Source organism: Lipotes vexillifer, unplaced genomic scaffold (genome assembly GCF_000442215.2).
Source record: "Lipotes vexillifer unplaced genomic scaffold, Lipotes_vexillifer_v1.1 scaffold762, whole genome shotgun sequence".
Lineage (NCBI taxonomy): Eukaryota > Metazoa > Chordata > Mammalia > Artiodactyla > Lipotidae > Lipotes > Lipotes vexillifer.
The window spans coordinates 109,480-127,484 of record NW_006772276.1 but is presented as its reverse complement, the minus strand read 5'-3'; the positions used below and the strand labels follow the sequence as shown (position 1 = coordinate 127,484).

General features: G+C 37.6%; 1 protein-coding gene across 1 annotated transcript in view; it reads left to right on the top strand.

Annotated features, from left to right (window-relative positions):
* The window catches only part of MSH4 (mutS homolog 4), a 100,170-nt gene that overhangs the window by 31,165 nt on the left and 51,000 nt on the right, over nucleotides 1-18,005 (top strand). The window contains exon 9 of the mRNA XM_007447366.1: nucleotides 17,026-17,100. Within this exon, the coding sequence (XP_007447428.1) occupies nucleotides 17,026-17,100 (75 nt within the window). The remainder of the gene's footprint in view (nucleotides 1-17,025; nucleotides 17,101-18,005) is intronic.

Below are 18,005 nucleotides of genomic sequence, written 5' to 3'. Positions count from 1 at the left end.
TTTTTTGCGGTATGCGGGCCTCTCACTGTTGTGGCCTCTCCTGTTGTGGAGCACAGGCTCCGGACGCACAGCCTCAGCGGCCATGGCTCACGGGCCCAGCCGCTCCACGGCATGTGGGATCTTCCCGGACCGGGGCACGAACCCGTGTCCCCTGCATCGGCAGGCGGACTCTCAACCACTGCACCACCAGGGAAGCCCTGATTCTTTTTATTGATAAATAATATTCCATTGTATAGATATAGCACATTTTGTTTATCTGTTCATCAGTTGATGAACATTTGAGTTGTTTGCACTTCTGATTATTAATAATGCTGCTATGAATATTTATATACAAGTTTTTGTGTGGATGTAAGTTTTTGTTTATCTTGGATCTATACCTAGAGTGGAATTGCTGGCTCATATGGTACTCTAATTGTTTGAAGAACTGCCAGACTGTTTTCCAAAGTGACTATCATTCTACATTTCCACCAGCAGTCTATGAGGGTCCCAATTTCTCCCCATCCTTGCCAACATTTGTTATTATCTGACTTTTTATTCTAGTCATCCTAGTGGGTATGAAGTAGTCTCTTGTGGTTTTTATTTGCATTTCGCTGATATGACTAATGATGTTGAGCACCTTTTCTTGTGCTTATTGGCCATTTGTATATCTTCCTTGGAGAAACGTTTACTCATATCCTTTGCTAATTTTTGATTGGATTGTCTTTTTATTATTGAGTTGTAAGAGTTCTTTATATATTCTGGATATAAGTCCCTTATTGTATATATGATTTACAAATATTTTCTACCATTTATTGGGTTGTCTTTTCATTTTCTTGATATATCCTTTGATATTACATGTTAATTCCCTTCCAGAAGGATGACTATTTAGCTTTCTTTCCTTTTCCTTCTATAAACATGGACATTTCCCTACTTCCCCTCACCCAGTAAGGTTATAACATAATTTTAGTTAGATCAAAATGATTATGACTATCCATGCTACACAGAACTGAGCATGCACAACTTTTTATATTTTTCCCCCAGAATTAATAACTTTTTTTGTGTGTGGTTTACCTTGTACTTTCACTAATTCAAGTATAGATGTTTTCACCAATTATATAAATATCCTTTCAGTATATTCTAAATATCCTCTCAGTATTCATTCATTCACTTCAGGTACTCAGTCAGTTTCAACCTCTGGAAGATGTCTCTCCTACAGGTTTCAAACTTGTTCCAATCTGGATTGGTTGCCTCTCTTTCGCTAGTATACAGCTATGACCCCAGATTTCTCTTCATCATCATTGTTTGTCTTGCCTGTGTTGGCTCTCTCTTTTTTAAAAAAAATATTTGTTTATTTTATTTTTGGCTGCATTGGATCTTAGTTGCGGCATGCAGGATCCTCCACTGTGGCGCATGGGCTCCTTGTTGCAGCACATGGGCTTCTCTCTAGTTGTGGCCCACATGGTCAGTAGTTGTGGTGCGTGGGCTTAGTTGCCTCTCAGCATGTGGGAGCTTAGTTCCCCGACCAGGGATCCAACTCACATCCCCTGCATTGGAGGGCGGATTCTTAACCACTGAACCATCAGAGAAGTCCTGGATCTCTTGTTTTTTATATCCCAAGTCTTCCTCTGTTTTCACTTACTCTCTTCTTTTCATGGAGCACAGTTTTTAGTAACTTTTTGAGAAAGAGTGAGACTTTATATGTCTGAAATGCTTTCTCATTTCCTCATGATTGATTGATAGTTTTGCTGAAAATCGAATTCGTCAGGAAGTAATTTTCCTTCAGAATTTAGGAGGCATTTCCCCACTGTCTTGTAGCTTATAACGTTCCTGTTGAGAAGTTGAAACCATTGAGACTCCTGAATTTTGGATATGACTGACATATTTTCCCCCTCCATTCTCTGGAAGCATGTAAGACCTTTTGGTTTCAGCATCTTTAGAAAGTGAAAATAAAAATTAAATAAAATCTCAAATCTTCAGAAAATTTGCAAGTACATTACAAAGAACTTATTTTCCTGAAAATTTTAAGAGTTAGTTGCTGACATGAAGCTCTGTCACTCTCAAATACGTTAGTATTTCTTAAAACAAAGATATTCTCCTATTCAACCACAGTAAACCTTCAAAATAAGGAAATTAATGATAATACCAGTTAATAACATTTAATCCTCAGACCCCATTCAAGTTTTTCCAATTTTGTCAATAATATCCCTTATTATTATTTTTTAAGATGTATTTATTATTTATTTATTTTATTTATTTTTGGCTGCATCGGGTCTTAGTTGTGGCATGTGGGATCTTTGTTGAGGCATGCGGGATCTTTTGTTGAGGCACACAGGCTGTTGCGATGCCCAGGCTTCTCTCTAGTTGTGGCATGCAGGCTCCAGGGCACTTGGGCTCTGTAGTTATGGCACGCGGGTTCCAGAGCATGTGGGCTCTGTAATTTGCAGCGTGCAGTCTCTCTAGTTGAGACGCGCACGAGCTTAGTTGCCCTGCGGCATGTGGGATCTTAGTTCCCTGACCAGGGATCGAACCGGCGTCCCCTGCATTGTAAGGCGGATTCTTTACCACTAGACCACCAGGGAAGTCCCACCAACAATGCCCTATATAGAAAAAGGATTCAGTTAAGAATCAAGCATTACCTTTAGTTTTTGTATCTATTTAGTCTTCAGTCATGACCTTGACACTTGAAAATTACGGGTATGTATTTTCGCTCAATTTGGGTTTGTCTGATGTTTCCTCATCATTAGATTCAGGTAATATTTTATTATAGGAAAGAATTAATTATCAGATTATACCTGAGAGCAGTCTCTTTGTTGTCACCTTGTGTAATGTGTAGTATTACACAGTCATACATATTCATGATTTAGTTTCTCTGGCTATAAGAATTAGTAATATACCATTGACCCTTGAACAAACATGAGGCTGAAGGGTGCTGACCCCCTGCAAATTGAAAATCCTCATACAATTTTTGACTTCCTCCAAACTTAACTATTGATAGCCTACTGTTGACTGGAGTCCTTACTGATAACATAAACAGCTGATTAATACATATTTTGTATGTTATATGTTTTTATACTGTATTCATACAATAAAGTAAGCTAGAGAAAAGAAAACATTATTAAGAAAATCATAAGGAAGAGAAAATACATCTCCAGTACATATGTGCATTTATTGAAAAAAATCTGCGTTTAAGTGGACCCATGCAGTTCAGACCTGTGGTGTTCAAGGATCAGCTGTACATGTTTTTGCATTAGACTGTTTCTGGTTATATTAAGAAAGGAATATCAATTTAGCCAACTAGCTCTCTGGGAAATATCTGTGATTAAATAACCAGCTTCTGTAATCAGTTTGACTGTCAGATTTTAGAAAAGCCCAGGGGTCTAAGTGTAAGGTAATTCTGTAAACTGAGAATCTGGAATCTTTTTTCCAGTCTAGAAAAGGCAATCTGTAACTAGCTCCGTAAGGTTTTTATGGGCCAGTGTTACTTCCCACCTTTTTTAGTTTTGGAGGGATCAGTCATAGCTGTACTTTTTTTACTTAACCAGCACATCTGTCCTTTGTGGAGGCTTTTTAAAAAATACTTTCCGGGGCTTCCCTGGTGGCGCAGTGGTTGAGAGTCCGCCTCCCGATGCAGGGGACACGGGTTCGTGCCCCGGTCTGGAAGTATCCCACATGCCGCAGAGCGGCTGGGCCTGTGAGCCATGGCCGCTGAGGCTGCGCGTCCGGAGCCTATGCTCGGTGATGGGATAGGCCACAACAGTGAGAGGCCCGCAAATCGCAAACAAAAAAAAAAAAAAATACTTTCCACACCTGAAACTAACACAATGTTGTAAATCAACTATACTCCAATAAAACATTTTTTAAAAAGGAAAAATATAAAGTAAAAAAAATACTTTTCAGATGAGATGTACTAAGTTTTAAGGAAACAAGCAATATATTGACTTTATACATAATCCATGAATTTCAGTATTCCTTATACTATTTCTCAGTTGCTGTTTCCTTAACCATCTGGAGATATATTTTAAATAAGCCTTTTCCTTCGTTTAATATAAGCATATATATATATATATATATATATATATCTTAATTAAATATGATATTTACTAAATTAGTTCAGACTTGTGCTGGTTAAATTGCATTATGTGCTTAAGCTTGTGGATGAGCTAAATGTTCTTTTGGCTGAATTTCATGATTGGCTTAAACTTCTGAGTGAACTAAATGTTCTCTGAAAATTTCCAGTATGGATTTGTTTACCTAAGATGAATTCTCATATTTTCTCTTTAAGAATATTGATTTTAGAAAATGCATATTTTCTGATCATAAGTATTCATTGAGAATAAAACTTAAATTTATTATTTTAATTAATCCAAATGTCTTTTCTTTTTATGCAGTGTTTATAACCTTACAATTTAATGTATTGCATTAAGAATGTTTGTGTTTTCCATTATAAACATCCAAAATACTTCCTGCAACATTTGAAAACTTTGATATCAAAGAATTTTTTTCAAGTTTTTACCCAAGTTTCTTTGCTTTGTTTTGAATAACTTTTAATTTTTTCCCATTGATTTCAGACTGTCATACAGAGTATGTAGTACATGGCTCCTTCTTTCATTAATTCAACAAGTTATTTTACCAAGCATTGTAATGAGTGCTAGGGATACAGTAAGAAGTAAATCTCTAATCCAAAGGAATTTATAATTCGTTTTGAGATTTTGGTTAAAAAAAGCAATTACAGCATAGTATTATCAGGAACTGTAAGGTATCTGATATTCTACCCTACTTGCAAGCTAACAAGTTAGCCTGCCACAGTTTCATAAATGCTGACAGAAGACACAGACTCCTAGATCAGAGAGAAAGGACTTTATACTCACAATAGCAATATCCAGAGTATCAACATTTTCTTGCACTGATTCCCCAAGCTCCTTTTCCCACAGGGCGATGTGAAGAGGGCTAGATGATACCTGCACATACGGAGTTTTACAGGAGAGAATTGCTGATCTTAGGGAACCTGAATCTTTTATAATGGGCAATAAGCATATTTGCCTGCTATTATGCAGGGAGGCACCATCTTTATCTTCTGAGACTGTAAGTAAACCTGCCCTTTGCTGTAGAAGGAGACACTATATCTTTCAAGGCTATTCACTATATAATAAACATCCTTGAAAAGTCTGTCCAGAACAAAGGCAGTCAGTGCCTTTGCTCATAAGATATGCAAAAATGCAAAAGGCCAGTAGAGAATTGTCTCCCAGTTCTCCACGAAGAAACTCTTTCTTTTCTTGGCTTTGAAGAAGCAAGCTGTAAAGAGACTGTATTAGTGTTCTATTGCTGCAAAACAAATGACCTCAACTATAGCAGCTTAAAACTACACATATTTATTATCTCACAGTTTCTGTCAGTTAGGAGTCTATGCATATCTTAGCTTGGTTCTCTGCTTAGGGTCTTACAAACTGCAGTTAAGGTGTCATTCAGGGCTGGATACTCATCTGGAGTACTCACCTAGGGAAGGGTCTGCCTCTCTGCTCATGTGGTATGGGCAACACTTAGTACCTTGCAGCTGTAAGATTCATTGCTGTTTACTCTTTCAAAGCCATTAAGGTAGGAAGAGATTGGAAGGAGAGACAGAGAAAGAAGAAACAGGAAATCACTAGTGATATAAGAGGTTAAGAGAGTACCTGTGTAAATATAGTAAGACAACTCCTCCACAGCAGGATTTCTCAAACTTGGCACTGTTGACATGTTGGGATGGATAATTCTTTTACTGTTCTGTGAATTCTAAAATGTTTCGCAGTATTCATAGCTTCTACCCACTAGATGCCAGTAGAATCCAATTGTTATACCCAATTATTACAGCCAGAAATGTATTCAGGCATTACAACAGTGAACACCCATGTGATGACCACTCAGGTAAAGGAACAGATATTGCCAGTACTTCAGAACTCCCCTTCTGTTCTTCCTGTTCATTATTCTCTACCTCCCTCCAAAAAGAAACCACTTTTTATTAATTACTTGTTTGTTTTTCTTTATAACTTAGTTTTACCTGTTCTTTTAAAAACTTTAAATATAAGGAATCATTCAGTGCGTATTTTTTATATCTGGCTTCTTCTATCCAACATTGTGTTTGTAAGATTTAGTCATGTTGTTGCATTTAGCTGTAGCTCATTTATTTCCATTGCTATATAATATTCCACTGTATGAATATGCCATTATTCAGTTCACTGTTGTTGGACTTCTGAGTTGTTGGCAGGTTTTGGCAATTAGAAATAATACTGCTTAATCATTTTATACCTGCTTCTTAATAAAATTTTGGACATATTTTTATTGGGTACATAGGAATGGAACTTCTGAGTCTTGAGGTGTATCTTCAACTTTAGTTGAACTTTTGGCAAACATGATGTTTGCCAAAATGTTTTTCAAAATGATTGTACTAATTTACAGTCTCATCAGGAGGGTATGAGAAGTCCCATTGCTCTTATCCAAAACCTGATATTGTCAGTTTAAAAATCTTAGCCATAGTGGTTGGTAGATAGTAGTATTTCATTGTGGTTTTAATTTGCATTTTCCTGTTAATGAGGTTGAACACCCTTTCATATGTATATTGACCATTTGACTATCTTCTTTTGTGAAGGTCTTGTCCATTTTTCTATTGAGTTATCATCTTTTATGATTTGTAGAGCTGTTTATATAAGCCCTTCGTTGCTTCTGTGTTACGAATATCTTCTCCCACTTTGTAATTGGCTTTTTTTGCTCAGTATTGTGGAGTAGACATTGTTGGTGTGCCACCCACATCCCCTTGGCATTCACTTTTGTGTATGGATGGCATCTCACTGCAAGCAAGCTGAAACTTTCTGCCTGAGGACTTTCTCTGGCCACAGGAGAGACTAGAGAGTAATCAGGGAGTTGCTGACCCAGTGATAGGTCTTGACGAATACTGAACTGAAGTTGGCGAATAAATGCCCCATTTTCCTTACCTCTGGAAGTAGTTTCTGAAGGTTACTTTACACTATCTCTGAGAGGTCTCCAGCAGGATTGAGCCATGGTACCATACACTGGTAACCGGATCATCATTACATCCTATATTGACGTTCTTCCCTTGCCTTCTTACTTCCCCATTCTCTTGCCTATACTTCCTGGAATTACTTTTCAAATAAATTATTTGGTTTCTAAAAATTGGTTTTTGGAGAACCTATCCTGCATCACTGGTGTCTTGATGAATAGAAATTCTTTTTTTATGATTCATTATATTGTATATATTATGAAACAATCACCACAGTAAGTCTAGTTAACATCCATCCCCATGCATAGTTTTAAATATTTTTCTCGTGACGAGGACTTTAAGATCTACACTCTTAGTAACTTTCAAATATGCAATACAGTGTCATTAACTATAGTCACCATGCTGTATATTACATCCCCATGACTTATTTATTTTATAGCTGGAAGTTTGTACCTTTTGACCTTCTTCTCCCATTTTGCCTCTCCCCCACATCCTAACTCTGGCAACCACCAATCTGTTCCCTGTATTTATGAGTTTGGTTTTTTGTTTGTTTTTAGATCCATGTATAAGTGAGATCATGTGGTATTTGTCTCTGTCTGGCTTATTAGAAGTCTTTAATTTAAATGTAGTCTACTTTATTTTTTTCCTTTATAGTTAGTGTTTGTTGTATTCTGCTTAAGAAGTCTTTACCTACCCCAGTGTCTTGATTGTACCCATGGGATTTTAATTTATGGAGATCACTGAGTGATGACATGGAGAGGCTAATGCCATTTAAAGGCTATATGTATATATATATTTTTTAATCTAAATTTATTTATTTATTTATTTTTGGCTGCATTGTATCTCTGTTGCTGTCTGCGGGGTTTCTCTAGTTGCAGTGAGTGGAGGCTACTCTTTGTTGTGGTGTGTGGGCTTCTCCTGTTGTGGAGCACAGGCTCAGTAGTTGTGGCATGTGGACTTAGTTGCTCCACAGCATGTGGGATCTTCCTGGACCAGGGCTCGAACCCATGTCCTCTGTGTTGGCAGGTGGGTTCTTAACCACTGCACCACCAGGGAAGTCCAAAGGATATTCTTATTACTTATAATTCCTGAGAGAAAGAAGTACGTCATGCAGAATCACATGGGGAGGTACCAGGATTACTCAGGAGGTGGAGGACTGGGGGGAAAATATTGCAAAACCCTAAATTACTGCAGTAGTAGGAACTTCTTAGGTGAAAACATCCCCTATTTAGTAAAAAGCAAAACACAAATGGTGGGATTTGTGGTTGGAGTATTTGTAATGTGATTTTTGTGTGCCCACAAAAACCAGACCATGGGGGAGATGTAAACAACTTGGCCATTAGTTTGAACCTGTGATTAATGTGTGCTAAATCATCAGTTATGAAACTTTTAAAAGTTTGGTTAGAATATCCAAGGTAATGAAGATATTCTTCTTTGTTATATTCTAGATGCTTTATTGTTTTATGTTTAGATTTACAGTCCACCCGGATTTGATATTTGTATGTGGTGTGAAGAAGGGGCCATATTTAATTTTTTCTTGTACAGATTCATAATCGTATTGGTACCATTTATGGAGAAGACTTTCCTTTGCCTACTGCTCCACAGTCAACCTTTGTCATAAATCAAGTGCCCATATGTGATTTTCTTTCTAGACTCTATTCTATACCATTGGTCTCTCTGTCTGCCCTTGTGCTGATACCACAGTTTCTTAATTACTCTATTATAAGTTGATAGTCATTAGAGTTAGTCTTTCCATGCTGTTCTTCTTCAAGAGTATCTTGGCTATTTTTGGAAGATGTTCTCCTTTAGTAATAGTGATGATAATTGTCTTATGTTTGGTGAATTTTATTTATTTTTAATATTCCAGTTAGTTTCAGAGATTCATTATAAGAGAGCATGAGATAACTTATTTGGGGCTAACAGCATTCATTTAAGTATTTCTTCTAAATTGATCCATATAGTCTTGGAAAAGTCCAGGTGTTGTGCAATGGGGATATAGATTAGGAGGCTTCAAAGAGAAATCGCTCATAGCAATACAAGCTTACCTCAGGAAACAAGAAAAATCTCAAATAAATAAACTAACATTACACCTAGAGCAACTAGAGAAAGAAGAACAAACAAAACCCAAAGTTAATGGAAGAGCAGAAATAAATGAAATAGAGACTAAAAAAAACAGTACAATAGATCAACAAAACTAAAAGCTGGTTCTTTGAAAAGATAAACAAAATTGATAAATCTTTAGCCAGACTCATCAAGAAAAAAAGGGAGAGGGCTCAAATCAATAAAATTAGAAATGAAAAAGAAGTTACAACCGACACCACAGAAATACAAAGGGCCATAAGAGATTACTGCAAGCAACTATATGCCAATAAAATGGACAACCTAGAAGAAATGGACAAATTCTTAGAAAGATAAGAAATGGACAAATTCTTAGAAAGATACAATCTCCCAAGACTGTACCAGCAAGAAGTAGAAAACATTAACAGACCAGTTACAAGTACTGAAATTGGGCTTCCCTGGTGGTGCAGTGGTTGAGGGTCTGCCTGCCGATGCAGGGGACACGGGATCATGCCCCAGTCTGGGAAGATCCCACATGCCGCAGAGCGGCTGGGCCCTGGGCCATGGGCGCTGGGCCTGCGTGTTCAGAGCCTGTGCTCCACAGCGGGAGAGGCCACAGCGGTGGGAGGCCTGCGTACCGCAAAAAACAAAAAAAACAAAAAAACCCAAAAAGTACTGAAATTGAATCTGAGATTAAAAAACTCCGCTCAAACAAAAGTCCAGGACCAGACGGCTTCACAGGGGAATTCTGTCAAACATTTAGAGAAGAGTTAACAGCTGTCCTTCTGAAACTATTCCAAAAAATTTCAGAGGAAGGAACACTTCCAAACTCATTCTATAAAGCCACCATCACCCTGATATCAAAACCAGACAACAATACCGTAAAGAAAGAAAATTACAGGCCAGTATCACTTATGAACATAGATGCAAAAATCCTCAACAAAATTCTAGCACACCAAATCCACCAATACATTAAAAGGATCATACACCATATTCAAGTGGGATTTATCCCAGGGATACAAGGATTTTTCAGTATCCACAAATCATTCAGTATGAGATACCACATTAACAAAATGAAGAATAAAAACCATGTGATCATCTCAATAGATGCAGAAAAAGCTTTTGATAAAATTCAACATCCATTTATGATAGAAATTCTCCAGAAAGTGGGCATAGAGAGAACCTACCTCAACATATTATAAAGGCCATATATGACAAATCCACAGCTGGTGAAAAGCTGAAAGCATTTCCTCTAAGATCAGGAACAAGACAAGGATGTCAACTCTCACCACTTCTGTTCAACATCATTTTGGAAGTCCTAGCCATGGCAATCAGAAAAGAAAAAGAAATAAAAGGAATCCAAATTGGAAAAGAAGAAGTAAAACTGTCACTGTTTGCAGATGACATGATAGCAGACACAGAAAATCCTGAAGATACTAGAGCTCATCAATAAATTTGTTAAAGTTGTAGTATAAAAAAGTAATACACAGAAATCTGTTGCATTTCTATACACTAACAATGAAAGTTCAGAAAGAGAAATTAAGGAAACAGTCCCATTTACCATCACATCAAAAAGGATAAAATACCAGAAATAAACCTTTCTAAGGAGGCAACAGACCTGTACTCCAAAAACTATGAGACACTGATGAAAGAAACTGAAGATGACACAAACAGATGGAAAGATATCCATGTTCTTGGATTGGAAGAATCAATATTTTCAAAATAACTATACTACCCAAGGCAATCTACAGATTCAGTGCAATCCTTATCATATTACCAATGGCATTTTTCACAGAACTAGAACAAAATTTTTTAAATTTTGTATGGAAACACAAAAGACCCCAAATAGCCAAAGCAATCTTGAGAAAGAAAAGTGGAGCTGGAGAAATCAGGTTCCCTGACTTCAGACTGTACTACAAAGCTACAGTAATCAAAACAGTGTGGTACTGCTACAAAAGTAGAGATATATAGATCAATGGAACAGGATAGAAAACCCAGAGATAAACCCACGCACTTATGGTCAATTAATCTATGACAGAGGAGGCAGGAATATGTAATGCACAAAAGGCAGTCTCTTCTGTCTTTTAATAATAAGTGGTGCTGGGAAAACTGGATACCTACATGTAAAAGAATGAAATTAGAATATTCTCTAACACCATACAGAAAAATAAACTCAAAATGGATTAAAGACCTAAATGTAAGACCAGGTACTATAAAACACTTAGAGGAAAACATAGGCAGAACACACTTTGACATAAATCACAGCAGTATCTTTGTGGATCCATCTCCTAGAGTAATGGAAGTAAAACCAAAAATAAATAAAAGGGACCTAATTAAATTTAAAACTTTTAAATTTAATTAGGTCCCATTTATTTATTTTTGGTTTTTCTCCTAGAGTAATGGAAGTAAAACCAAAAATAAATAAATGGGACCTAATTAAATTTAAAAGTTTTTGTGCAGTAAATGGAACCATAAAAAAAGAAAAAAGACAACTTACAGAATGGCAGAAAAATATTTGCAAATGATGTGACTGACAAGGGATTAATCTCCAAAATATACAAACAGCTCATACAGCTCAATATCAAAAAACAAACAGCTCAATCAAAAAATGGGCAGAATGGGACTTCCCTCGTGGTCCAGTGGTTAAGAATCCACCTTGCAATGCAGGGGATGCCAGTTTGATCCCTGGTCAGGGAGCTAAGATCGCACATGCTGCAGGGCAACTAAGCTTGCACGCCACAACTAGAGAGCCCATGTGCCACAACTACAGAGCCCATGCTCTCTGGAGACCATGCACCACAACTACAGAGCCCACGTGCTCTGGAGCCCCCACGCCACAACTAGAGAGAAGCCTGTGCACTGCAATGAAGAACCTCCATGCTGCAACGAAATATCCTGCATGCCACAGCTAACACCCAACACAGACTAAATAAATAAATAAATATTTTTTTAAAAAATGGGGAGAAGATCTAAAAAGACATTTTCTCAAAGAAGGCATACAGATGGCCCAAAAGCACATGAACATTGCTAATTACATTGCTGATTAGAGAAATGGAAATCAAAACTTCAATGAGGTATCACCTCACACCAGTCAGAATGGCCATGATTAAAAGTCTACGAATAATAAATGCTGGAGAGAGTGTGAAGGAAAGGGAACCCTCCTACACAGTTGGTGGGAATGTGAATTGGTACAGCCGCTATGGAGAACAGTATGGCGGTTCCTTAAAAAACTAAAAATAGAGCTACCATATGATCCTGCAATCCCACTACTAGGCATATATCTGAAGAAAAACAATTCAAAAAGATACATGCACCAAGGGACTTCCCTGGTGACGCAGTGGTTAAGAATCCACCTGCCAGTGCAGAGGACATGGGTTGGAGCCCTGGTCCGGGAAGATCCCACATGCCGCAGAGCAACTGAGCCTGTGCGCCACAACTACTGAGCCTGTGCTAAGTCCTGGATAGTTATGGAGCCTCCTTAATCCCTCCAGCCCATCTCTTCTTTATAAAACAATCTTTATCCACAGCTTTTCCACATCAGAAGAGAAACAACATGAATAATTGTAACGTGGACCCAAATTTCAAATCTACGAAAGCAATATCAAAATTTAAAACAAGGGCTTCCCTGGTGGCACAGTGGTTGAGAGTCCACCTGCCAATGCAGGGGACACGGGATCATGCCCCAGTCTGGGAAGATCCCACATGCCGCAGAGCGGCTGGGCCCTGGGCCATGGGCGCTGGGCCTGCGTGTTCAGAGCCTGTGCTCCACAGCGGGAGAGGCCACAGCGGTGGGAGGCCTGCGTACCGCAAAAAACAAAAAAAACAAAAAAACCCAAAAAGTACTGAAATTGAATCTGAGATTAAAAAACTCCGCTCAAACAAAAGTCCAGGACCAGACGGCTTCACAGGGGAATTCTGTCAAACATTTAGAGAAGAGTTAACAGCTGTCCTTCTGAAACTATTCCAAAAAATTTCAGAGGAAGGAACACTTCCAAACTCATTCTATAAAGCCACCATCACCCTGATATCAAAACCAGACAACAATACCGTAAAGAAAGAAAATTACAGGCCAGTATCACTTATGAACATAGATGCAAAAATCCTCAACAAAATTCTAGCACACCAAATCCACCAATACATTAAAAGGATCATACACCATATTCAAGTGGGATTTATCCCAGGGATACAAGGATTTTTCAGTATCCACAAATCATTCAGTATGAGATACCACATTAACAAAATGAAGAATAAAAACCATGTGATCATCTCAATAGATGCAGAAAAAGCTTTTGATAAAATTCAACATCCATTTATGATAGAAATTCTCCAGAAAGTGGGCATAGAGAGAACCTACCTCAACATATTATAAAGGCCATATATGACAAATCCACAGCTGGTGAAAAGCTGAAAGCATTTCCTCTAAGATCAGGAACAAGACAAGGATGTCAACTCTCACCACTTCTGTTCAACATCATTTTGGAAGTCCTAGCCATGGCAATCAGAAAAGAAAAAGAAATAAAAGGAATCCAAATTGGAAAAGAAGAAGTAAAACTGTCACTGTTTGCAGATGACATGATAGCAGACACAGAAAATCCTGAAGATACTAGAGCTCATCAATAAATTTGTTAAAGTTGTAGTATAAAAAAGTAATACACAGAAATCTGTTGCATTTCTATACACTAACAATGAAAGTTCAGAAAGAGAAATTAAGGAAACAGTCCCATTTACCATCACATCAAAAAGGATAAAATACCAGAAATAAACCTTTCTAAGGAGGCAACAGACCTGTACTCCAAAAACTATGAGACACTGATGAAAGAAACTGAAGATGACACAAACAGATGGAAAGATATCCATGTTCTTGGATTGGAAGAATCAATATTTTCAAAATAACTATACTACCCAAGGCAATCTACAGATTCAGTGCAATCCTTATCATATTACCAATGGCATTTTTCACAGAACTAGAACAAAATTTTTTAAATTTTGTATGGAAACACAAAAGACCCCAAATAGCCAAAGCAATCTTGAGAAAGAAAAGTGGAGCTGGAGAAATCAGGTTCCCTGACTTCAGACTGTACTACAAAGCTACAGTAATCAAAACAGTGTGGTACTGCTACAAAAGTAGAGATATATAGATCAATGGAACAGGATAGAAAACCCAGAGATAAACCCACGCACTTATGGTCAATTAATCTATGACAGAGGAGGCAGGAATATGTAATGCACAAAAGGCAGTCTCTTCTGTCTTTTAATAATAAGTGGTGCTGGGAAAACTGGATACCTACATGTAAAAGAATGAAATTAGAATATTCTCTAACACCATACAGAAAAATAAACTCAAAATGGATTAAAGACCTAAATGTAAGACCAGGTACTATAAAACACTTAGAGGAAAACATAGGCAGAACACACTTTGACATAAATCACAGCAGTATCTTTGTGGATCCATCTCCTAGAGTAATGGAAGTAAAACCAAAAATAAATAAATGGGACCTAATTAAATTTAAAAGTTTTTGTGCAGTAAATGGAACCATAAAAAAAGAAAAAAGACAACTTACAGAATGGCAGAAAAATATTTGCAAATGATGTGACTGACAAGGGATTAATCTCCAAAATATACAAACAGCTCATACAGCTCAATATCAAAAAACAAACAGCTCAATCAAAAAATGGGCAGAATGGGACTTCCCTCGTGGTCCAGTGGTTAAGAATCCACCTTGCAATGCAGGGGATGCCAGTTTGATCCCTGGTCAGGGAGCTAAGATCGCACATGCTGCAGGGCAACTAAGCTTGCACGCCACAACTAGAGAGCCCATGTGCCACAACTACAGAGCCCATGCTCTCTGGAGACCATGCACCACAACTACAGAGCCCACGTGCTCTGGAGCCCCCACGCCACAACTAGAGAGAAGCCTGTGCACTGCAATGAAGAACCTCCATGCTGCAACGAAATATCCTGCATGCCACAGCTAACACCCAACACAGACTAAATAAATAAATAAATATTTTTTTAAAAAATGGGGAGAAGATCTAAAAAGACATTTTCTCAAAGAAGGCATACAGATGGCCCAAAAGCACATGAACATTGCTAATTACATTGCTGATTAGAGAAATGGAAATCAAAACTTCAATGAGGTATCACCTCACACCAGTCAGAATGGCCATGATTAAAAGTCTACGAATAATAAATGCTGGAGAGAGTGTGAAGGAAAGGGAACCCTCCTACACAGTTGGTGGGAATGTGAATTGGTACAGCCGCTATGGAGAACAGTATGGCGGTTCCTTAAAAAACTAAAAATAGAGCTACCATATGATCCTGCAATCCCACTACTAGGCATATATCTGAAGAAAAACAATTCAAAAAGATACATGCACCAAGGGACTTCCCTGGTGACGCAGTGGTTAAGAATCCACCTGCCAGTGCAGAGGACATGGGTTGGAGCCCTGGTCCGGGAAGATCCCACATGCCGCAGAGCAACTAAGCCTGTGCGCCACAACTACTGAGCCTGTGCTCTAGAGCCTGCAAGCCACAACTACTGAAGCCCGCGCACCTAGAGCCCGTGCTCCGCAACAAGATAAACCACTGCAATGAGAAGCCCACGCACCGCAACAGAGTTACCCCTACTCGCTGCAGCTAGAGAGAGCCCACGTGCAGCAACGAAGACCCAATGCAGCCAAAAATAAATAAATAAATTTATTAAAGGAAAAAAAAACAACAGTAGCCAAGACATGGAAGCAACCTAAGTGTCCATTGACAGATGAATGGATAAAGAAGATGTCATGTATACACACGCACACACACACACGCACACACACACAATGGAATATTAGCCATAAAAAAGAATGAAATTACACCATTTGCAACAACATGGATGGACATAGAGATTATCAAGATAAGTGTAGTAAGCAAGACAGAGAAAGAAAAATACCATATGATATCGTTATGTGGAATCCAAAGAATGACACAGTGAACTTATTTACAAAACAGAAATGGACTCACAAACATAGAAAACAAACTTGTGGTTACTAAGTGGGAGAGGGGGAGGGATAAATTAGGAGTTTGGGATTAAAATATACACATTACTGTATATAAAATAGAAAACCAGCAAGGGCCTACTATAATAGCACACGGAACTATACTCAATATCTTGTAATAACCTATAATGGAAGAGAATGTAAAAAAAGAATATGTATTACATATTATTTAATCTTTATATATTCTTGATATATTTATATATATGTAAAACTGAATCACTTTGCTGTATACTTGAAACTAATACAACAGTGTAAATCAACTATATTTCAATAAAAATAACAAAACAGCTCTATATCAAGCATATTACATAATTGTAATATCCTAAAACTCCTTGTCAGTATTGGTAAATTACTCCATTCACAAACATTCCTCATTTCCCCAGGTTTAGTACCAGTGTTTGGCTTTGGAGATGGTATGATTTGATTTTCAAAAAATTTATTTATAAAATTTAGAATGTTGATGTTGCTTTATTTTGAAAAACTATAATTAGTTTGGACCACTGGAATTATGAAAATTGTTTTACTTGCATAAACAGGAACCAGTGAGGGAAATTCATGTTCTATAACTATCTGGGAGGTTTGGATTGAGTTTTTCAAGTATCATCCATTTATCAGTGTCTTTTCTGCCTTTTAAAATTAATCTTAGTCTCTTAATGCTGGTCAGTATTGAATTGTATCTCCTGTTGCTACTGTGGGTTAAGCTGGACACAAAGGGTTTTATATAGAAATGAAAGTTGGATACAGTGAGGTGAACTCTTCTCACTGTCAGACTCACAGGAGACTAGTGCATTAGGCTTATCATGATGGGTCAGTAATTTGTAATCATTGTCTAGGCTGTTATCCTGCCTAGGTTGATAAATAAAAATGTATGGGAAATGTAAGTGTAGAATGTTCAATAGGAAAACCCATTAATGTGTTAAATATTTATGGTGTCCACATTTGGATTTTTATCTTAACAGATTAATGCAGCTGAATCAAAGATAACAAATTTAATATACCTAAAACATACCTTGGAACTCGTGGATCCTTTAAAGGTAATTTTTATGTGTATATGTTGTTTAAATCATGTCTAGCATCAGTTTTTTTAAACTTTTTGTTTTGAAAAAATTTCAAACAGTAAGTTGCAAGAATAGTATAATGAATTCTCATATTCTCTCTCTTTCCACACACAGCACACACACACATATTATTGTCCTTATTATTACCTTACTGAACCATTTGAGAATAAGTTGCAGTACCTAAATACTAAAGTGCATATCTCCTAAGAACAAAGATGTTCTCTTTCATAACCACAATATGATTTAAAAATTCAGGATATTTAACATTGGTAAAATACTATTAAGTTGACCCTTGAACAACATGGGGGTCAGGAACACCAACCCTGCGTGTAGTGGAAATTCTGCATATAACTTATTGTTGGCCCTTTGAATATTCAGTTCCACATCCACAGTTCCTCTGTATCTGCAGTTCCATATCTGCAGATTCAACTAACTGCAGATCATGTAGTACTGTGGCATTTATTGTACTATTGAAAAAAATCCACCTATAACTGGACCCTCACAGTTCAAACGCGTGTTAAGGATCAACTGTATATTATATATAGCCTATATTCACATTTTTCCAGTTGTCCTAATACTGTTTTTTATGGTACTTTTTTTTCCTGGTACATGATCCAGTTAAGGACCATGCATTGTATTTAATGTCATGTTTCTTTACACTTTTTTTTTTTTTTTTTGCGGTATGTGGGCCTCTCACTCTTGTGGCCTCTCCCGTTGCAGAGCACAGGCTCCGGATGCACAGGCTCAGTGACCATGGCTCATGGGCCCAGCTGCTCTGCAGCATGTGGGATCTTCCTGGACCGGGGCACGAACCCATGTCCCCTGCATCGGCAGGCAGACTCTCAACCACTGTGCCACCAGGGAAGCCCCTTTACACTTTT